The sequence below is a fragment of the Sceloporus occidentalis genome, unplaced genomic scaffold (assembly GCF_023333645.1).
Source record: "Sceloporus occidentalis isolate IW3139 unplaced genomic scaffold, rSceOcc1.0.p SCAF_1, whole genome shotgun sequence".
Taxonomy (NCBI): Eukaryota; Metazoa; Chordata; class Lepidosauria; order Squamata; family Phrynosomatidae; genus Sceloporus; species Sceloporus occidentalis.
The window spans coordinates 159,812,933-159,836,200 of NW_028316981.1; the positions used below are offsets into that span (position 1 = coordinate 159,812,933).

The window sequence follows — 23,268 nt, forward strand, 5'->3', positions numbered from 1 at the left end:
GGGGGCGGAGTTTTCTTAGAAGGGGCGGGGATTACCTCCCGCAGCTAGAAAGAGTCGGGAATCTGCGACGCAACCCTACATCCTCCCTAGCGTAGCGGTTGGAGCGTTGGACTGTGACCTCTGGGGACTTAGGTTCGATTCCCAGTTAATTCGCCGAAACCCACTGGGCAGATCAAGCAAAATTAATTATATTAATTAATAAAACACTCTCAGCCGAAGGAAGGGAAAAAACCCAAGCAAAAATATTTCAATAAAATAAAGGAGGGGGCAGGGCTTGTGGCTCCTCTGAGGCCCCTGAATAAGAAGCGGGGGGCGTGGCCTCGCAAGGGGGCGCGTCCGGTTCGTAGAGTGTGGCTCTGAAGCTCCTTCACAAGAAAAAGAGGGTGGGCGTGGCTTCGCAAGGGGGCGTGGCTGGCTCCAAGAGCCTGGCTCCGTCCTGAGACTCCTTCACAAGAAGCAGAACGGAGGGGGCGTGGTCACATCTGGGGGCGTGGCCAGCACCTCCTCCCTCCATATATCTGTGTGGCGGGCGAGCGAGCGGATGCCCCTTTTCCTGCGGCCATGACCCTGAGGAGGCTCCGGCGGCTCCGGCCCGGGCAGCAAGAGGCCGAGGCGGCCCTGGCGATGGCGGCGGATGGGGGCCGAGCCTCGGAGGTGGAGCTGGAGAAGGCGCTGGCGGCCTCGGGGGGCACCTTGCCCAGGGCCAGGCGGGTGAGTGAGGAGGGGATGTGTGGGTTGTGAATGGGCAGAGAGGCCCCCTTTGGTTCCCGGGATCTGTAGTTCCACCAGGTCTCCTCTGTCAAAGAAGTATCTACACTTCCCAGAATGCCCTAGCATTGAGCCAGGGCACTTAAAGCAGTCTCAAGCCAGATTATTTCTGCCGTGTGTTTTGGACCTTGGGCTACCACCCACCAGGCTGACCGGGCGTCCTCCTTTCCCAGGCCCTCTGTCCAGGAGGGATTCCAAAAGGGTCTCCATTCGGAGCATGACTAAGAAGCAGGAGTTTCCATTTGTATCAGTGTTTCGAGCTTTTATTTGGCCACGTCCTACATTTTTCTTGAATGCCCTACATTCCATGGTGCTTTGCGGTGCTGGGGATGATGGGATATATAGTTTCAGCCTATGTGGAGGATGCCCAGTGGTTCTGATCTTAGTGCCCCTAAGCTCTCTCCTTAACCAGAGCTGCTTCTTTTTCTTTGGGGATCACAACTCCCATCATCCCGCAACCAGCAACGCCGCTCACTTTGCTGTCCTAAAAGAGGCGGGGGGGGGATTCTGGTGGTCCCAATGGGCAACTTTTCCAAGCTCTGGTTTTCACTATTGCCTGTGGTGTCCAGTGTTACAGAGAGGAGAGAGACCACTTGAGAAGCAGAGCCTGTTATCTGGAGGTTATTATTTGTAAAGCCGCTGAGCCTTTCCTTTTCCCAGAAGAGAAGTAGAAAGTCAGGGAGCAACTGGGCAATGCTATGCTTAAGCTGCTCTGGTTTGGATATAAAGGCGCCTTCAATGTTTCTGTGTCTCTTCTGAGGGTCAGCTGGACACTAAAAAGTGTTTCTCTGCCTTGGGCCAGAATGGCCATTTGCGTTTGCAAGTGGCACCCCAAGCAAGATTATTATTCACCCCAAAGGCTGGGGAACCGTTTCTGCCCTCATGCACGAAAGCCCCCTTTACCCTTAGCAAGGGGCTTGCAGTCTTAGTTTGTGAAATCAGTATACAAAAGCATCTGATAGCGAAATAGTCAAAGCATGCTCCTCTGTCACTGTGAAAAGATAGGTCTTGGCCTCCCCAGTTTCTCAGTGCTGGTGCAAGGCAGGCTTTGTTAGGAAGGGCACATGGCATCAGCATCTCTGTTGCTAGCAAGGAACTAGTCCCAAGCGGAAAGGGGGGTGGGGGGACCCTAAATTGAACCTTTCCCATTTAAACACCAGATTCAATTTCAGAGTTCTTGGGGCCACAATCTAGTGGTGGTAAAATGTAGGACCAAAGAGTCTAGCATATGTCTTCTTCCAGTTCTACCTGTCTGTAAATGAATTTTAGGAGAGATAGAATTCAAAGACAAAGGCCATGTTGGTCTAGAAAACCAGAACGCAAAGGGATCTTCTAGCACCTTTGTGACTGAAAGAAAGAAAGCTGGTAGCATGCGCTGCCTCAGGTGGAGTGGAGAGTCCAGAAACAGACCGATCTAAGGCTGCTGGGCTGTGCAGTTTTCTCTGGGATTTCGTTTTGGGTAAACATACAAAGGATTGGGCAGTGTTTTAACTTAAAATACAGGGATCAGGTTTAAAACTGGTTAGAGTTTGGGGAATTTTCCCTTCTTTGCACCGGATGCTCATTTCCTTAGAGAAGACATAATTATATTTGCATGCACCAGTGCTTTTTAGGATGTTGTAACCCACCTTGATACCTTGTGAAAAGCCAGGCTATAAATAAATCTTATTATTATTATTATTATTATTGGTTTCCTTCCAGAATCCTTGTTCTGGATACATCTTTGGATTCCCTGGAAAGTTCTGTTGCCTTCTATACTTTCCACTTGAACTGCTGCTAAACTTGTTTCTTTATAGGACTTAGTGCCTCTGGGAAAGCTGACCAGAAATCTCCTGGGGGCAAGGGGCAGTGTACTTGGATGCAGAGTTGGGCAAAATTATTCTTTTTGACTACATCTCCCAGAGCCCCCAACTAGAATGACCAGTGCCTGGTCCCAAAATCTAACTTTTCTAGCCTCTTTGCGATGCTTACAGTTAAAGTCTCAAGAATGAAAAGGTTTTTTCCCCTTCCTGAACTGCCAGGGACTTTATTTTTTAATCCTGGGAGTCTTGACGATGCTTTCTAGGAAGTAATCTTTGAGACTTAACTCTTAATAAATGAGTGTAACACTGGGGTGTAGCACTGGAGTGGCAGTCTTTGGTAAATTTCCTTCCCTTGTTCCTTCCACATTTCAGGTTAGTGCTTGTAGTTCTGCGTTGTGTCTCAGATTGTTTCAAATGGCAATGTTTTAACACCAAATTGCAAAACTTCATTTGCATGGCCCTTGGCAGAGTGTCTACATGTGACAGGCCATCTTTTCTGAGAAAGGAGGAACAAAGGCACAATAGAACCATAGCTGACAATAGATTCTGTGCTGATCCCATGTTACCAACATGAACAGGACTATATGGACACCAGAGTGTGGAAAAGTTCCTTTTTCTTTTCTTTTTTTATTGAAGCACCCAGAATTCCCCAAGCAGCAGGTTGCTTGCCGTGGTAGCTGGAGGATTCTGGGAACTGTCATCCATACAAGTAGCTTTTGCACCTTCTAGTCTTCAGACCCCTTGTTCCAAATTTCAGCTTGCTTGTAATTTATTCAGCCAGCCATCTATATGGATACTTCTCTTGCCATCCCTGCTCTCCCTTCATCAATAAAACGAATCCTCTTGATTGTCTCTTGATCCAACCATCCTTTACCGATTTCATCAATATTAAGTCATTGTGGGAGTTGTAGAAGATTGCTTACCAAGCACTGCTTGCTTTTATGACTCCCCCTTTTCATCGTCAGGGGTTCCATTTTTTGCTCATTAACAGTTTTTGTCTTCCTACTTTTCATGGGCTGCTGTCAACTGCCTTGATGTAGTGGGGATGCATGTGCTGTTTTTATTCAGGTGGCATTGTAGTCCCCTTTTCTTCCCTGTCTGTGTCCTATGAGATGGTTTCTTCTAGCCTAGAATGTGCTGGAGGAGAGCTCCTATATTCTTTGCAGCTGAGTATAGGAGAGAGTTATTCCTAGTATGAAGTACATGTCAGCAAGTGAAATGGGGCTTCAACAGGTGCCAAGGATGCTTCAGGAGGCTCTCCTTGGAAGAGAAAAGGTGTTTTTCTGAAACATCCAGGATGTCTGTAAATGCCTGTGGGGAGCTATTAGATGGGTTGTACTCCTGCAGCAAATTCAAAGGTAACTTAAGACCTTGAGCAGAGGACTCCATTGGACTAACCAAACGTTTTAGTTTCTACCTCCCATCAGCCCCAGCATATGTGGCCTGTGATAAGGGGTTGTGTTATCTACGGGGGATCTTGGAACCAAACACCAGCATATAACAAGGGTCCACTGTATATTATTGCTACACAATGAATCTGTTTTCCCTTTCCATCCTTAGTGTCCCACTAAGTTTCATACAATCGTAGAGTTGGAAGAGACCGCACAGGCCATCCAGTCCAACCCCCCGCCATGCAGGAAATCCAAATCAAAGCATCCCCAGCAGAGGCTATCTAGCCTCTGCTTAAAGACCTCCAAGGAAGGAGACTCCACTGCACTCCAAGGGAGTTTGTTCCACTGTTGAACAGCGCTTACTGTCAGGAAGTTCTTCCTAATGTTGAGGTGGAATCTCTTTTCCTGTAGCTTGCATCCATTGTTCCGGGTCCTGTTCTCTGGAGCAGCAGAAAACAAGCTTGCTCCCTCCTCAATATGACATCCTTTCAAATATTTAAACAGGGCTATCATATCACCTCTTAACCTTCTCTTCTCCAGGCTAAACATCCCCAGCTCCCTGAGTCGTTCCTCATAGGGCAAGGTTTCCAGACCTTTCACCATTTTAGTCGCCCTCCTTTGGACACGCTCGTTTCTCAATGTCCTGTTTGAATTGTGGTGCCCAGAACTGGACACACTATTCCAGGTGGGGCCTGACCAGAGCAGAATAGAGTGGCACTATTACTTCTCTTGATCTAGACACTATACTTTTATTGATGCAGCCTAAAATTGCATTGGCCTTTTTAGCTGCCACATCGCACTGTTGACTCATGTTCAACTTGTGGTCTACTTGGACTCCCAGATCCCTTTCACATGTAGTTTCATTCAGCCAGGTGTCCCCCATCCTATATCTGTGCATTTCATTTTTCTGCCCTAATTGCAGTTCCTTACATTTCTCTGTGTTGAATTTCATTTTGTTAGCTATGGCCCAGCTTTCTAGTCTATTCAGATCATTTTGAATGTTGATCCTGTCCTCTGGAGTATTAGCTATTCCTCCTAATTTGGTGTCATCTGCAAATTTGATAAGTATGCTCCCAATTCTGTCATCCAGGTCATTGATAGAGATGTTGAATAACACTGGGCCCAGGACAGAGCCCTGTGGGACCCCACTGGTCTCCAGGATGAAAAAGAGCCATTGTTGAGCACCCTTTGGGTTCGGCCGGTCAACCAATTACAAATCCAGTTACAAAAACAAATTACAAATGTAACAGTTACTTTGTCTAGCCCACATTTTACAAGCTTGTTTGCAAGAATGTCATGGGAAACCTTGTCAAAGGCCTTACTGAAATTTTTTAATTTTCATTTATTTATTTATTTATTGTGTCTTGTGTGACAGTAGATTGACTGATGCAGGCTACGGTGTACCCAGCTAACACCCCTATTGTGTCAACACCACTAATCAAACCCTAGCATCTTCCTTTTCCCCTTGCACAGTATGTGACCTGGATTAGAAGCACGCAAGGTGTGTCCTCAATTTGGTGGTAACTGTCCAGGGTTGTGTGACTGATACCTAACTAGTCCCTTTCCCATCTTTTTGCCCTCATACTCTGCTACATCTCTGCCTGTAACCCTTTCTGCTCCAGCTCTTCCCCACTAAATTCCTTCTAGGAAGCCGTTTCTCCCTGGCTTCCCAATATGCTTGGAGCCACCCCCCAGAATGATGCCACTTCTCTTGTATCCTACAGTGGTTACCAAACATTGGTCCTCCAGATGTTTTGTGACTTCAGCTCCCAGAATTACTGACTATTGACCAAGCTGGCTTGAGCTTCTGGGAGATGAAGTCCAAAACGCCTGGAAGACCAAAGTTTAGGAATCACTGCTTTGGAACCTCCCTCAAAACTCATCCTTTTCATTGCTATTCCTCCTCTTGCCCATTGCCATGTGGCTCTTAAGGTCCAAGCACTGAGGTGGGCATGTACCATACAGGTTACAAAGGGTGTGCTTCCTTTTCCTCCCCACCCCCTTTCCCCTCCAGTAAATTTCCAGGAACACCCCGTTCCTCACTCTGTGTATTTTTAAACATTAAAGTAATTAGATATGCAGTTGGACTCTTCATTAAGTCTTCTCTCTTCCTGCCTCCATGTTGCACTGTTGAACCAATGTCCAACTGCTCCTTTGTCAATATTGTTGCCCATCCCTCTCATTTTGCAGCATCTCAGCAACATTTCCTTTGAAGTAGGAATAGGTGGCTATCTAGTTGTTGTTGCTATGTGCCTTCAAGTCACCTCTGACAGGCGGTGACCCCTATCATGGTTTTCTTGGCCAAATTTTTTCAAAGGTGAAATTGTCATTGCCTTCCTCTGTAGCTGAGAGACTGTGACTTGCCTCCATGGCACAGCAGAGATTCAAACTCTGGTCTCTCAGACTCCTAGTCCAGCACTCAAAGCATTTTACCCCACTGACTCTCTGGATAGCTATTTTGTTGTTCACTGCCTTCGAGTTGTCCCTAACCCATGGTGACCCTGTGGATGAAACACCTCCAAGATTCTGTGTCCTCCACTGCTCTGTTTAGATCCTGTAACTTTATGTCTACATCTTCCTTGATTGAGTCCATCCATCTTGCATGCAGTCATCTTCTCTTTCTACTTCACCTTTCCTAGCATTATTGACTTTTCTAATGAGTTGTGCCTTCTCATGATGTGTCTGAAGTACAGCAGCCTCAGTTTGATCATCTTAGCTTCTAGGGAAATTTCTGGTGTGATCTGCTCTGGGACCCATTGTCTTTTTGGTTGTCCACGGTATCCTCAGCACTCTTCTCCAGCACCACATCTCAAATGAATTTATTTTCTTTTTATCCACTTTTTCGCTGTCCAGCACTCGCATATCCACAGTGATGGGGGAAACAATGGTTTGGTTAAATTTTACTTTAGTGCTCAGTTGTATACTTTACTCTTTAGGATCTTTTCTAGTTCTTTCATAGAAGCCCTACCCATTTCCAATCTTCTGAGTTCTCCTGTGTACAAATACCCCTGAAACGATCACCTGGGAACTCCCCCACCAGCTATGAATGTCTGCATGTTCCCTCTCAGCTTTAATTCAGGTGATGGTTCACTCATTTAGTTGGTTCACTCATTTAGATGTTGACTACAGTTCTCACCACTATAGCCATTTGTGAGGGATGATAATACTGGCATTCCGGTAGTCACCAGAGAGACACCAGTTACCTGCCACTAATCTAAACAGATAGTCCAGCATTCCTAAGAGAAAATATTGGCGATGTACACTCTCTCACATGGTGGCTCAGTGGTTAAGACGCTGACTGACAATTACAAGATTGGCAGGTCAGTAGTTCGAGACCCAAATGCCATGTGACAGAGTGAACTCATGTCACTAGTCCCAGCTTCTGCCAAGCTAGCAGTTTGAAAGCATGTAAAAGTGCAAGTAGATAAATAGGTACCACTTCAGTGGGAAGGTAACAGCGTTCTGTGCAGTCATGCTGGCCACATGACCATGGAGTCATCTTGGGATAGCGCTGGCTCTTTGGCTTAGTAACAGAAATAAGCATAGCCCCCTACATTTGGACACGACTTGCCAACCTTGTCAAAGGGTTACACTCCCTCAGCCTCAGAGGATGGCAATGGCAATCCCCCCCCCAAAGAAACTTGCCAAGAAACCCTCATGACAGGTCCACCTGAGGGCCGCCATAAGTCAGAAACAACTTGGAGGCACATAATAACAACCCTTTTTGTTGGGAGTTCTCCTTAAAAGCAAGACAATGTGTTGTTTTTAAGAACTCCAAGGTGAAAGACTTGCCACGACAACTTTCCTCGGCCTTGGGAACAATGGAGCCTCTAACGGGAGCTGCCGCTCAGTTGCTGAACTGAAGTTGTGTTTGTGCCGGCAACTGTTAGAGGGGAAAAAACCAAGGACTCATTTCCTGTGTCGTTCTCCACATCCCATAATAGCCTCCTGTGGCTATGGCAGCCTGCTACTGCATGCAGAGATAACAGCTGCTGAAAGGAGCTTTGTCTGCTGTGACCTCTTGCAAACAATGTTGAGTCCCAGCCATTGGCTACACACACAAGGTCCCTTTGCCAGGTTGGATGGAGTTGGTTTACCTTTCCTGTGGGGAGAGGAAGAGGGGGGAGACAGAGGGGTGCTGGACGGCCATGGCGAAGTGACGTCTGTGCTCCAAGCACCTTGGCTACCGTGACATCACCGTGGTTAAGAACAGAAGTGACATAAGCGTAAAGAAGCAGAAGAATTGTACAAGGGACGGTGTCATGTGCCCAACTCCTTAGCTGGATTGGCAGAGTTGTTCCAAAACAATGTCTCCCCTGCGGGCATCAAAAGCTGAGGTTGGGAAAATAACTATATTTTGGTATTTGTTTCCTTTTCTAATTTGCCACTGATGAAATGCTTTTAAAGTGTTTTTTTTCCCCTGTTTCCAAAGGAATTCTCAGACCCTTTCCCATTTCCTAATGTCTTTGTCATTAAAACAAAAAATCCTGGCTTTGTAGTTCTGTGGTGAATTTGGGTGAATAGACCACCGGTTGTCTTCCGAGGTCAATTCAGATTATGGCATCCCTCTGTATTCATATCCCTCCAGTTTTGGATAAGTGAGTCATGCTTGTGTCAGAACTGACCCTCAGGGGAGTACATCACTTCCATCCAGAGTAGGTAACATTTTCTGCAGAGCAGGGGGATATATGGCATTCCAGACTGCATCTTTCATCAGTGAGGAATTGTGGGAGTTGCAGCCCAGTTTCTGGAGAGTCACACCTTCCCCAGCCCTGTCCTGCCAACATAGGCTAAATGTGGAAGATTGTTTGAGTAAGGGCATCAGGCCTTCCCGGAATAAAATACTCAGCCACAGACAAGACTTTCCATCTAGTGACTCTGCCCATGATGATTTTTTGTTTGTTTGTTTGTTTGGATTAGTTGGTTTTTAATCTTATATTGTTTAATCTTGTTTTAAGGTGGGGTACTGTGTATATATAGTTGTATTTTAACTTGCTGTATGCCGCTTTGATTGCTTGGCAAAAGGCGGGATAGAAATTAAAATTTTATTTTATTTTTATTTTATCAGAAGATGGCAGTGGCAACCCCCTTCTGGAGAAACATGCCAAGAAAACCCTATAATAGGTTTGCCTTAGGAGTTCCATAAATTCAAAATGACTTGGAGACACACAACGGACATCGGGAGATAATAAGCTGTTTACTATGGACAACAATGAATTCTAAAGACTTAATAAGACCAAGAGAGCCATTGTAGCTGGAAATCCTGGCCTCTGGTGGCAGTCAGGGATGACTAGATGACTTAGAGCAGAGCCAACTACAAGGTTGCAGTCACATGGGTTATGCAGTCTTGAAGAGAGATTGAGAGCATGCTGTCATTACCTTTCTCAAAATATATTTTCATTAAGAAATAAAATTACAATATCTGGAAGATGATGTGGAAAAACTGTTTATAAAATAGCAACAACAACTTCTGGTGAAAGTGTAATGTTTAACTCTAGCACAGTACTCTGAAGGGCATTTATTTGTGTGTATGACCCTTCAAGTCGCCAGTTGACTTATGGCGACCACAAGAATTTCACAAGGTTTTCTTGGGCAAGGAATATTCAGAGGTGGTTTTGCCGGTTCCTTCCCTCAGCAATATAGCCTACAGCACTTTGTATTCATAGGTGGTCTCCCACCTAAGTATTAAGCAGGGTTGACCCTGCTCAACTTCCAAGATCTGATAGGATCTGGTGCCTTTAGGTTATCTAGGCCATACATGATCTAATAATAGTTTCAAGGATCACTCTTGTGCCTGCTCTACCCACCCAGATTTTCATATTTAGTTTCAATGAACTAATTACCAGATAAGATTTTGCCAGACATTCAAATGTGTCCCAGGTGGTTTCGTACTTAGGTTGGTGCTACTTTAAATAAATTGAATAAAGACAGATCAAATGTTAATAAAATTTGGTTTCTACTTTCTCTCACTTGATGCATTAATTTTTCATCAAAAGCTAACATTGATGCTCTTGCATAACAGAAGTTAATATAAATTTGGATCTTAACCTTCCAAACTTCTATTCTTGCTGCTGTTTATAAAAACAAACAAACAGAGTCAATTCCTTATGAAGGTCAGCTTTGTTTCCACCTATAAATACATTCAAAAGAGGAAGTTCTAGGTTCAGAACTAAATTGTGTTTGATTATCTGGCATATTTCCCATCTTTCCCCAGAAATTTGCCGCCACTGGACAAGACCACCCAACATGCGTCCCTTTCCCTACATCTGCCTACAGCTCTATATTGGCATCTTTTTAATGCAAATTAATTTAAAGTCATACTTGTTCATCTTCAGAAGAAGTCAATGGCAAGTGTAATCTGTAATGTGGATAATGCTAGTTTTGCAGAGAAATACATGGCTAAGTTTACTGGAATCAATACTTTTCAGTTGGTATTTGGGGAGAACACAAAGTTGTTATTAGCTATTTCTCGATTAACCCAGCATGTCATGAATTTGAACTGTCCTTTATTGCTGTTTTGAAAACCTGGAAATACTATCCACAAAAAAAGGGATGGATGCTTCATGAGCAGCAAGTTTTATTTTTCATCCATTGGTTGAGTTCCTGCATCAGGAAACACTAATCAGATGGCTATGTCTCCATAGCTACATTTCCTGATGCTGCTCCTTAAGTCTCACCTTGCAAGCAGGACAAGTCTCCCAAACTCAGCCATTTCCATTTTGCTGAAGAGGAATGCAATGAGCAAGGACGCATCCACTTATTTTCGTACATAGGCATGTTGCGATGAGCATATAAGATCTCCAGCGGTCCTTGCAAGCTCTCTGCAGATGACATCCTTGCAGCACATCTGTGTACAGGAAGATATCAGGATGCATCTGCACACGTTCCCCTACTTTCTAACAACATGGCAATAGCTGTGTTGGTGTGGGGAGGACACAATGCTTATATGGTGAGTTGGTTGTGGTGGTGATTTTTGGCAAATGTTGGATCAGAATTTCAATCTATGCAGTGACCATAAAAGTGAGTTGTGATGGCACAATTACACCATTGTAATTCGTGAACCCGAGAGCCAGTGTGGTGTAGTTGTTTGAGTGTTTCACTGCAACTTTGGAGACCAGGATTCAATTCCCAGTTTGTTCATGAAACCCAGTGGGTGACCTTGGTCAAGTCACATGTTCTCAGCCTCTGGGGAACCCAATGGCAAACCACCTCTGAACAAATCTTGCCAAGAAAAGCCCATTATAGGTTTAGGGTTCCCATAAGTCAGAAATGACTTGAAGGCACACAACAATTCATGAACATGTCAGCCACTGCTTCCATCTTTTGTAGGTGTCCCCTTTCATCTTGGTTTTTTAAATTAAGGTTGTTAATGTTTTATAAATTGGCTAATTACTTTTAAAATAACAACATACACTATTGCAAAACCCTTCTTCACCGGCTGCTGGAAGGATGTGATGGAGCATTAGTCTGGCCTCTCTAGGAAAGTAGTTCCAAAACTTGGGAGCAGTTGTCAAGAAGGTTGCTCTCTCTTGTTTGCATCTCTGTGAGTGGTGAGAAGGAAAATAGAACCTTTCCTGAAGATCTCAACATCTAGACAGGAGGAATATTGCCCTTTAGATAATCTGGTTCCAAGCTCTCTACATCAAGCCACACCCCTGGTTCTGCTCTCTCATTAATACCCATTTCCCCTTCCTCCATGAACTCGGCCCTATCGCTCCTTGCTGTCCAGTGGGGCCTTGCTATTCTTTTGGTAAATTGGATGGGGACAGAGGCCTTCTTACTTGTAGCCAATTGCAGAAGACTCTGTTACAGATGACACTGAAAAGAATGGGGTACCTACTGCAGTAGAGTTGGCCCTCTGTATTCATGGATTCAATCATCCATGGCTTGAAAATATTAAAATATAAATTCCAAATGGACACAATTTCACTACTCCATTGTACGTATATGGGACTTCCAGCAGATACCAAGGGCCCACTGTATTAGGTGGGACCACCTTGAAGTTCTCTGGCCCAGTGAGTCTTGCCTCCACTGTCCTATCCCCGTCAGTGGTTAGGGCTGTTAGACTGAGAACTGGAGAGGACTCCTATACCTTTAATGGTGTGTAGAAGAGGCAGCTTCAGCTGATGTTGCTTGTTACCTGGATGCATGACCAGCAAGACCTGCTGGAATTCAGTCTTTTGTACTGTTCAAGGTACAGGAGGCCTCTCAGGTTTTCAATCTTGCAGCCCTATCAGGTGGCAAAGCACTTTCTAAACTGTCAACTTGGACAGTCTTTTCATTGGTCTGCATTATTCAGATCTTGGCAAAGAGGCTTATGATGGGGTGGTGAAGGTGGTCTGGGAGTCCCAAATAAAAAGGAACTCTGCCAAGTTCTGAATATCTTAGCTCTGCACAAAGCAAATGTGCATGGAGGCCTTGATTTTTCTTAGGACAATGGCATCTTATCCTGTTTGTGTAGTGATTTGAGCATTTGACTATGGCTTTGTAGACCAGGGTTCAAATCCTGTATTGGCCATGCAAACCCACTGGGTGACCTTGGTCATGTTGCACCCACACAGATGCAAATTTTGTTTTGTGGTGTGCCTTCAAGTCAGACAAACCATGATAGGTTTGTCTGACTTAAAGGCACACCACAACAACAGCAACAGACATCTTGCAGTCCTGACCCAGCCATTCCTTAAGAGTAAAGTAATCTTCTTCAGCAGGACAGTGTGTATGTGTGTGAGAGAGAGAGAGAGTGCACAATGGGGAAAGAAGAAAATGGGGTACTATTTGGACTCTGCTTCAGGCGCAGAAAGTTCTGTGCTGGCAGGAGCAGTTTTCCTTGGCCGTGCCTTTGCTCTGTGATCTTTCTAAAGCTCTGAAGAAGCACCAACAACAGGAAGCGGAGGGCCTTTCTCATTTTCCCTCAGCCAGGAGTTGAAAAGCTCCATTTGTTTATGGAACCACCAACTGTTTGTTGGTGGAGGCACAGAGGTGTGTGTGGGAGACGTCAGCGACAACAGATACAGCAAAGTCTCATTTTACTATCAAAAATGGCTGCACTGGCATTATATGCATCCCCTTTTACTGTCTTTTCTGCCTTGTATATATATCCTAGCTCCTATCAGAGCAAAGTGATCTTCAGGTTGATTCTCCCTCTAGCACCTCCAGATCTTCAGGCTGATTCTCCCTCTAGTACCCTTTCCTTATTTATGCCTAGCTAGGCACACTTTCTCAGTCTCAAGGCAATGGCAAACCTCCTCTGAACAGGTCTTGCCAAGAAAACCCCATGATAGGGTCGTTGTAAGTCAGAAACGACCTGAAGGCCCACAACAACAACAATGCACTAAACACCCTAAAGGTACCAGATCCCATTTGATCTCAGCAGCTAAGCAGGGCTAGCCCTGGTTAGTACTTGGATGGGAGACCTCCAATGAATACCATTTCTGAGCTGCCTTGATAGGGATGGGAGAGAGGTGGCAAATAAATATACTAGCTGCTGTAGGATCTATTTTGAAGGAAGGAACTGGCAAAACCCCCTCTGACTAGTCCTTGCCTAAGAAAACTCAGTGAACTTCTTGGGGTTGCCATAAGTTGGCAGGTGACTTTATGCTTGCACACGCATTCAGTATGTGACTTAAAGGCTTGCACACACATGCACACACTCTTTTGGTAGGATAGACCTGTATGCCATTGCCAATCCAGAGGGCATCTCCAGTTCTCATGGCTGCTGCCATTACCTCTAGCTTGTTATTGGAAGCACATGTTTGCCTGCGAGCCTGTATTTAATTACTGCTGGAGACAGCAATCTCTACAGGCCCACCACCGCTCTTTTGCATCTTTTAAGGCCCAGGGACTGAAGCAGAGGGTGGGTGGCTGGAGGAGGGAACAGGAGTAATTGAGTTTTAGCTATAATCCTAAGCAAGGCCTCCTCTTTGAGCCAGCTGCCATGCATGCAGAGCAACTTCTGTCATTGGTGCTGCTGGTCCGATTCAGGAAGGCCTCTTGGCCAAGAACTGTGTGTTTATTCTTGAGAGGTTCTTCCCTCGTAGGGCTTGGTGTGATAAAGACTCACTTAGCCACAACTATCCGGTCACTTGGCTCCAGTCCCTGTACAGCAAAGAGGTTTGCTATTTACTCAGATGCTATACGTGGCATATTCTCCCTCGCAACTTCTCTTTCTCTTACATCCACGCATGCACGCATACATGTACACAATCAGTAACTGGTTTTTTTCTTCTTCAATTCCTTCCCACGCATATGCATGCACAGCTGGCCCTCCATATCCATGGATCCTTTATCTGTGGATTCAACTACATACATATGTGTGGCTTGAAAAGATTTTTTTTAAATATATAAATTCCAAAAAGCAAAACTTGGATTTTGCTTTTTTTTATATGATGGATGCCATTTCACTAGGCCATTGTATTTAATGGGACTTAAACATCCATACAGGGTCCTGGAACCAAACCCAAATGGAGAACAAGGGACTAAGGAGGCTGTGAGACTTGTGGAAGTAGTTATCTAAATCGTCTACTGTAGTGATTCCAGAACTCTAGCCCTTCATCTGTTTTGGACTTTAGCTCCTATCTTTGCCTGGGTCTGGGATTGGGAGCCAAAAGTCCAAAATACCTGGAAGACTCACTGATGTAGAGGCTCAGTGTTTTTCCAGCAATAGTTAACTAGGGTCTAGTCTACACAACTGAAATAATCCAGTTGGACACCACTTTAACTGCTCTGGCTCAGTGCTAGGGAATTCTGGGGATTGTAGTTTGGTGAGACATTTAGCCTTCTTTGTCAGAGAGCTCTAGTGCTATAATAAAATACACATCCCAGGATTCCCTAGCACTGAGCTGGGGCAGTTAAAATGGTTAAACTGGATTATTTTTGCAGTGTGGATGGAACCTAACTTTCCAGCATTGCTGTCAAGCTCTGGCTGCCCCCCTCAACCCCCCCCCAAAAAAAAACCATACCGCTCCAAAAACTTCATTGCAGTTTTGACTTCTAAAATTGTGTCTGAAACACCACCAAAGTGTTGCATCTCTGTGGAAAACAGAGTCTAAGCCTGGAGGTCATTTTAGGCTGGTGAGAGAGTGGGCAAGAGGAGGAGGAGGGCGTCTTTGTGCCTGGCTGGCGTGTTGAGGCATTTGCATCCGTGCTCGAACATATGTTTGCCTTCAAACATAATTCCAATTGCATGTGTGGCTGTTTAATAGAAACCTGCTGCTCCCCAGCCCGAGACACTGAGTTCAACCGGAGACTAAAGGCACAGACGTTAGCACGCTCTCCCAGCTTGGAAAACTTAATAAAAGGCGGAACATTGTCGTTCACCAACTGCTGGGCCATTTGCGACTTTGCCAAGATGTCTGACATTCTTAATGCTAAATGTGAACTGGAATGAATGTGGGGCCACCGCCCACCTCCTGAGGGTGGTTGGATATATTTGTGCTAATAGATTGGCCTAATTGGTCCTCCCAGCCTCAGCTCCCACTGTGCCCTGGGTGTGCCATTTTTGCTCAGATATCCAACAATGAAAGGGCTTGTTTGGAAGGGGCTAGGATGATGGATTTTATTTAAAAATTGGGCATTGGGATAAAACAGGCTTTCTCTCCCCAGGATTTTTCATTTCCCCATGGCATCAAGCCATGCAGCTTGAAAAGCCAGCAGTGTTCAGAATATGACTTTACATTTCCATGCTTGACATCAAAACTGGTGGTGGGCACAAGACCCTCTTTTTTCCCCCTCATGGTTTGTAGTCTTACTGTCTGAAACAGTTGACAAGGCTGGGGAGAGTTCCAAGGAAAACCACCTTAAAATGTGCAGATTTCTGCTAAAATGGTAGTAACGTACAGTAGGCCTTCCATATCCACAATTTTTTTATCCATGCATTCAAGTGTCCACAGCTTGAAAATATTGGAAAAAAAGTATAAATTCCAAATAGCAAACCTTGATTTTGCCATTTTATGTAATGGACACCATTTTACTATCTCATTGTATTTAATGGGACTTGAGCATGTATTTTGCTATTTGGTATTTCTCACCTTTCTTCCACATAGTTCAAGGTGGATTACACAACAGCCCTTTAAGGTGGGCCAGGCTAAGAGAGAGTGACTAGCCCAAGATCCCCCAATGATTTTAATGGTTCAGTGGTAACTAGAATCTGGATCTCCCAACTCCCAGGCCAGCATTGTGACTGCTGTTGTAACACAAAATGACTTTTTTTTGTTCAAAGGGAAGACCCATTTCTCATTAATATGAACTTCACAGCCATTTGTCAGGCTGCAGTCCCATGCCCTCTTACCTCTAGTGTGGGAGCCATGTAGCCTATCAGATGTTGTCAGACTGCAAGTCCCAGAAGATTTAAGCCAAAGTATCTGATGGTGAGGAATGCTGGGAGTTGCAGTCCAACAACATCTGGTTTCCCACCCCTGCCTTACCTAGAAATAAGCATAATTGAACTTAGTGATAATTACTTCTGCTTAGACATGTTCTATCAATTCTGTGGACCCATTGCTATTCATATATATCACAAGTTCCTCGTAACCATTCCTTTGCACAGCTATTAAGCCCCAGCTTAATGTGACACAGTGTGTGTATAGCCTGATTTGGCTGTTCAAAGCACAAATTGGAAGTTCCTTCTGTAGTCTTTACTTACAACTAAGATAGGCAGGGTTTGTAGAGTTCCTGTATAGGATATCACCTAGGGATAAAGTGCCATGTGAGCCAGGCCTTCCTGTCTCTGTCTTGGTACTTTTCCTATACCATCTCCCTTATTTTTGTCTGCCTTGCACAACAGTGCAGTCTCGCCTACCACATGGCTTTTTAAAAATGCAGAACTCAGAAATGGGCTCCTTGAATATTTACAGGGTCCAGAAAACAGGACAAAGACCCCACAGAGTCTTCTTAAGAGCTAGAGAAAGCACTGGAAGGAGGGGCAGTATGTATGAGGGGGATTTCATATGCAGGCATGTTTCACAGCCCATTATCCTGTGGCATTTCTGTGGCTTCAAAACCATGAAATGGTTTCCCTGTGCTCCCTATTGAATCCCCATGTGTGGGAGGGTGTGTATGTGGGAGGGCTTTGAGGCAAGTTTCATTCCTTGTTCCTGGCTAATTATGTGGGTTTTTTTCTTTTACTATTGCTCCCTCAGGGCTCCGGATTCAAATGGCGTTCTCTCAGCCAGTCGCCTGAGCAGCACAGGTAACTAACTGCCTTTGTCCGTTTCTGCTAGCGAGGGGAATTCAGCAGCATCAGCAGTTTCAGTCCTGACCGCTAAACAGATTCTGATGCTACTTAACTCTTCTCTAGGTGTATCGCCCTGCTGCCTTTGTTAGCTCCACTGCCATCCTCTGATAAAAAGAACCACCTGATACTTCAGCATAAAGCTCTGCACCCCAAATACCCCTATGCTCTTATTTATTTGAGCTGTGACACATGCCACCACCCTCTAGTGGCCCCGGCCCAGTTCATGGTCTCTGGAGCATGAGTGCCCTTTGAGGAAGGACTTGAATGAAGCTCTCCAGTCATTCTTTTCTCTGGAGGAGATATTTTAGCAGCCACAATAGGTTCCCTGATTTTCTAGAGTGTGGAGAACAAAGGGATTTTTTTGTGGGGGGGGGGGGATATGTGACACTTTCCCCCTCCTGGGATATGATTGATAAGGAAGCATGAACTTGATAAAAGTGACTTAATATCAGGACTGGGAAACTTCCTTCTTTTCAACTACAATGCCCAGAAGCCCCCAGCCCGCATGGCACAGCCCAACATGAGGCTCAGGCTAGTTGGGGATGATGGGAATTGTAGTCCAGTGTAGGCATGAGGATGGAGAAGACTGTTACACTTGTCCCTCCATATTCACTAGGGTTAGGAGCACAAGACCCCCATGAATATGGAAACACTACAAATAACAAAAACACCATGTTTTTACCTGAGAGGACCTCTCTAGGAATCTCTAGGTCCTCCAGTGCAACTCTGTGATGAACCTCCAACAGACACTTGACCATAGAACTGCACTCGAGGAGCTACAAATGCCTAGTAGAGTGTTCTCTCTAGGAATCGCAAGTCTTTCAGTACAACTTTTAGTTAAAGTTGACTATAGAGTTGCACTGGAGGATCTAGAGATTCCTAGAGAGAACATATTAATCAAATCCATAAATAATCAAAGCCTCAAATATAAGGGGATGGGTTTATTTTAAAATGGGAAGCGCACTTCCCAGTCTTTATCCAGACAGTTACGGTGGTCCCTCCACATTCACTGGGGTTAGGAGTGAAGGACTCCCATGGATGTGGAAAAACTGCAAATAAAAAACCCCACTATACTTTTTACCTAAGAGAACACCTCTCTAGCAATCTCTAGGTCCTCCAGTGCAACTCTGTGATCAACATCTGCCAGAAGTTGATCATAGAATCATATTGGAGGACCTACAAATGCCAAGAAAAGTATTTTCTCTAGGAACTTCTAGGTTGTCCAGCACAACTCAATGGCCAGCTTCTGGTAGAATTGCACTGGAGGACCTAGAGATCCTTAGAGAGAACATATTAATTAAACCCGCAAATAGTCAAAGTTGCAAATGTGGAGGGCCAACTGCTGTCAGTTTACTTCACTATTCCCATTTTAGTAAGGGAAACTAGAGTTGGAAATACTAGCGATCACAGTCAAGCAAAATTTATTTAATCACTTATTTATTTGTGTTTTAATATCCAGCCCTACATCACAGGATCTTGGGGTGATGCACAAATAAGATCGATTTCACAATTTTAAAACTATTTAAAATTAAAATAATAAAAATATTTTGAGCAGACTAAAAGCATCTAAACAACTTAGCAGATTGGAAAGAGGTTGAACAGTGAGCCAGGCTATGTAGCAGTTAGGTCAAAACCTATGTTGATTGAATCGCAGCAGATTAGTCCCATAAGGAAGTAGGAGAGTAACTTGCATTTATTGCCCATCTGGAGATTCATGGGTCAGTTATTCAGTACCATGTGAAGAGGAGTGATTTCTGGAAATAAATGCAGAATAATGAGCAGGCTGCCTATGTTACCATAATGAGGCTGCTGGTATCACTGCATTTCCATCAAACAGACTGAAGCTATCAAGTAGTGCTTGAGAGGTTGCCCCACCCTCTTTTCTGATGACCAGCTCTGGTACTGTTTAAAAACTACATGATTCTGCCCCCATCACCACCTCTATTCCATCCCCATGCCTGATTCTCTTTACTATGTGTGTCTGCAGTAATGTACCTTGCCAAGGTGGTCCTTTTGCTCACCAGTTCTGCTCTGTTTTTCTTGTTCTCTGTCCAGGTCTATCCAAATTCTAGCTCTGGGGTGGTTCCACAATTAGGCAAAATCAGGTGGTTGAGTCGGGTGGCATATAATGTATGATGGCAGCACAGCATTACCCTCACCATTCTTCTCTCTTGGAGGAAGGAGAGTTGTGTGGTTCTCAGTTATAACAGAAGATACAGTCCCATCTCCAGTATTGAAGTAAGATTTATCTGCTGGTCCAGTTGGCTCCTCCAAATGGAATGGAACTGGGAGAGGTGCCATCTTTATCAGACAGATCAAATGCCTTGAGCAGGCCCTAGTCCCAGTTTGGGCTATTACAGTGGTAGTTAATGTTATAGCTGTCTTTCTGTGGTGCATGTGCTCTGCAAGTGACAATGTGTTGGGGTTGGAAGTGGTCTTTGGCTGATACCTCCATCATAGCTATCCATTCATTTACTACTTTACAGGATGTGGCTGCATCCAAAAAACATTTTCACCATACATAATCTCCAATTTTTCTCTTAACAAATTGCTGCCACACACTTAAGTACATTTGCATGGATACACACAAGTACATTTGTGCAGCTGTCTAGCACAGGATCTTGTTCTACTTTGAGGGAGACACTGTGAGGTTGTGTGGCAGCTATGTTAACTGGGAATCTCTGCCCTTTCAGGTATTTTGGACTTCAGTGCCCAGAAGTCCCAAACACACAGCCAGTTGTAAAGGATTGTTGGAGCTGCAGTCCCAAAGGTTCTCTACCTCCTGGCCTAAGCCCTGTAGGATCATACTTCAGTGCATGGAAATGATGATAAGAAACCTGCATGATTACTGCTTTGTGGGACGGAGTTTGGATTTATTGTTTTCTTTCTCTTTGCTTCGCTTGCTGGTTTCAAAACAATTTTGCATCACCTCTTGAGTTCTAAAACAACAGCTTTTGGAGCAAAGAAGAATGTTGGTATACAAAGACAGCAGCTCAAGCACATATGTAGAAGGGTAAAGCCATGTCTTCCAGCATACTTCTTATAAGCAGGGGTGGCACTGTTTGGGTGTGATTTAATTTGTTAATGAAGGGGAAAGAAATGTCAAGTTATGAAACAGGGCAATTAGGTCTGGGACAGCTGGGTCCAGCTGTCTTGGAATCAGCTCAGTACATCTCATTAACCACCCTACCCCCCATCATTAGGAGAAAGAATGTTCGTCATCCATAAGCAGAAGAATGCCTGTGTCAACTAAATTAAAGTTCTGTAGAATAAGAGCTGTGAAACAGACAACCTGTGACATGTTCTTCTAAGTGGGCCTACAGACCCTAAAGCCTAGAGCAGTTCCCCTGCAATTAAAAAAAAATACAGTAGGCCCTGCATGTCCATGGATTCCTTATCCATGGATTTAACCATCCACATATTTAAAATACTTTTAAATACTACACTGTTGTATTTAATTGAACTTGAGCATCCACGGATTTATCCACAGGGGGTCCTGGAACCAACCCCCAGTGGATACCAAGGGCCCACTGTATGTTCATGAATGTTGTTCGGGAGATCATTGGTCACTTTAAAGATCAGTGTAATGTGATCACTCCTTGATGTACCTGTAATTGGTCTGGCTGCCGTATTCTGAACCAGTTGGAGTTTCCAAACTTGGTACAATGTAACCCAATGTATAGAGTACATGGCAGAAGTCCAGCTTTGACCAGCTCTACCATCTTTTGGTTCTCTGATTCTAGGATGGGGCACAGTTAGTGTATGAGCCGAAGCTTAATATCAGAGGCAAAGAAGCAGTGGCCCTCCAGATGTTCTTGAATTTAATCTCCTTTCATCCATCATCACTGGGCATGTTAGCCAGGGCTGATGGAAACTGGAGTTCGACATGGTCTGGACAGGACAGATATACTACCCCTACTACCTGCTACAAGAGATTGTCAGAAGATTATCCTAGCAACCTTCTCTTTATGTACTCAATGCCCAGTTTCTTGGAGGACTGTGCTCCTTAGAAATGTCTTTATATGCAATGAATTTGAAACTGGAAATTCTCAAATCAACCTTCTGAAGAAGTGTGCTGGGGAAAAAATATTGTAAAACCAGTAAAGTAAACATTTCTCAACTTTCAGGAATTAGGGGAGGAGGTGATTGGTGTGGTCACAACATGCTGGCCCCAGAATGGAAAATGGTGAAGATTCCTGTCTCCTCTGTGAAGGAAGTGAAGCAAAAATTACAAAATGTACAGATTTCTTGCCTTTAGGACAGTGCGTCTCACCCATGGGTTTTGTATTGTAGTTCACCAGTACAAGTTCATCATATGTAAACAGCAGCCAAGCTTAGGATAAGAGAAAGTTGTAATAACTGGCAGTGAGCTGATAATTCTTCTGCATAGAGAGTTATCTGTTGGAAATAAGGATGAAACAAGCTGAGGACAGGCCTTTCTAAAACACCACAAGCATCTGAACACGGGGAGCTGTCATAATACAGTATTATCTAACACTCCAGATCTTTATTCAGAAGTTGTTCCTGTACTTGACTGAAGATGCCAAGGCTTGAAACCTGGTCCTTTTACACGTGACATGTGCTCTCTAACACTAAACTGTGCCCCCCTTCTGCATCTCCAGTGGTGGCAATGATGGGGAGAGGATGTTGAGCTGATTCTCTTCTGAAGGATGAATCTAGCTGGCAGGTTTTGTGAAGACCTTCTGATGCTTGGCTAGAAGTAAGAACTGGGATTTCTCTTCTTACAAGAGATCTAACTGTTATGAGGTGTGACTGAGATGATTCCATCACTTTTTTTTTTTAAAAAAGCCTCTCTTATTCTATGAATGTGTGTGTGTGAAAATAAAGGCATCTAATTAAACAAGCACTATTAAGGTTTGATATGTGGGTGCTATAAATAGCTTAAATAGAAGGTAGATGTTAATAATTCACTCAACACTCAATGAAAAGCTAGTGCAAATTTATTTCCTGAGGACCATACAATTCTCCCGATAATTATATTGTTCTTAACTGAGGAACCTTTCCTGTAAATAATAGTGAACACGGAATGCTGAAAATAATTGCGTGACCTTGGGCTTAAGGGCTCCACTACCATCATTTGAATATTAATTACTAAAATTACACCAAGTTGCTAAGTAGGATTATCAACAATCTGACCAAATGGAAAAGTATTAATCTAGCAACCTTTTACATGAGAAATTAACAGAGCAGAAAGACCAAGGTTTGGGAGAAGTTGCCACTCATGCAGACTGCTAAAAGGAGCACCACCTGGAAAAGTTCATATGTTACAGCTCTTCAGTATTAATCCAGTGCTATCTAGCCAGAATCTATAAAGTTGCAAATGAATTGCAACTTGCAAAAAGTTGTCATGAGATTGGAGTATTGTTGAAATATGTATTAATGAGTTTCTGGTAGGTCTGTTTTTTGCTCTTGCTGTTTGACTTTCCTGACTTTTTCTTTAACTGGGTTTCTGTTTCATGCCTTTTTGGCTTTGCCTTTGGTGCTCACTTCCATCCGCAGTCATTTTGCCAGCTCTGAGGCCCAGCTTGGGTTCCTAAAAGGATGGATGATGTGGGAAGCCAATCTGCTCCTGGTTATTGGGATGGGGTTGAGGGGAGAGTGTACATGTGGGAGGAAATGTGTCATGCAATACTAACCCTCGGTGACCACATTTCTTATAACTTCCCACCTTGAACAATACATGAAAAGGTCTCTTTGGAGAGCAGCTCTAAGATACGGTACTAGAAAGGGAGGCTTTTTAACTTAATTTTGACATTGGTTATGGTTGGCGTGTTGTGCTGGCAAGAAAATGAAAAAGTGGTGTGTGTGTGTGTGTGTGTGTGTGTGTGAGAGAGAGAGAGAGAGAGAGAGAGAATGTTGCACACCTGATCTTGTTTGTGCCTTGTGCCACTCCTGGGAAATTTTGGGCATTGACTTTCTTTCCCTTATACTTTTCAGGAAGGTGATTACGCTGGAGAAGGAAGAGGGACAAGCCTTTGGTTTTGAGATTCAGGTGAGTTAGCACAGAATTCTTGACATTTCTCTTTCTCTCTCTCAACCCATTTTGTTGCATCCC

General features: G+C 44.2%; 1 protein-coding gene across 2 annotated transcripts in view; it reads left to right on the top strand.

Moving 5' to 3' along the window:
* Window positions 1–561: 561 nt before the first annotated feature.
* The window catches only part of TAMALIN (trafficking regulator and scaffold protein tamalin), a 34,811-nt gene continuing 12,104 nt past the window's right edge, over window positions 562–23,268 (top strand). The window contains exons 1-3 of one of the 2 annotated variants that reach the window (XM_089479068.1): window positions 562–711; window positions 17,098–17,147; window positions 23,151–23,205. In XM_089479068.1, coding sequence (XP_089335194.1) covers window positions 562–711; window positions 17,098–17,147; window positions 23,151–23,205 — 255 coding nt within the window. The remainder of the gene's footprint in view (window positions 712–17,097; window positions 17,148–23,150; window positions 23,206–23,268) is intronic. The other variant, XM_089479076.1, reaches the window with a different exon arrangement.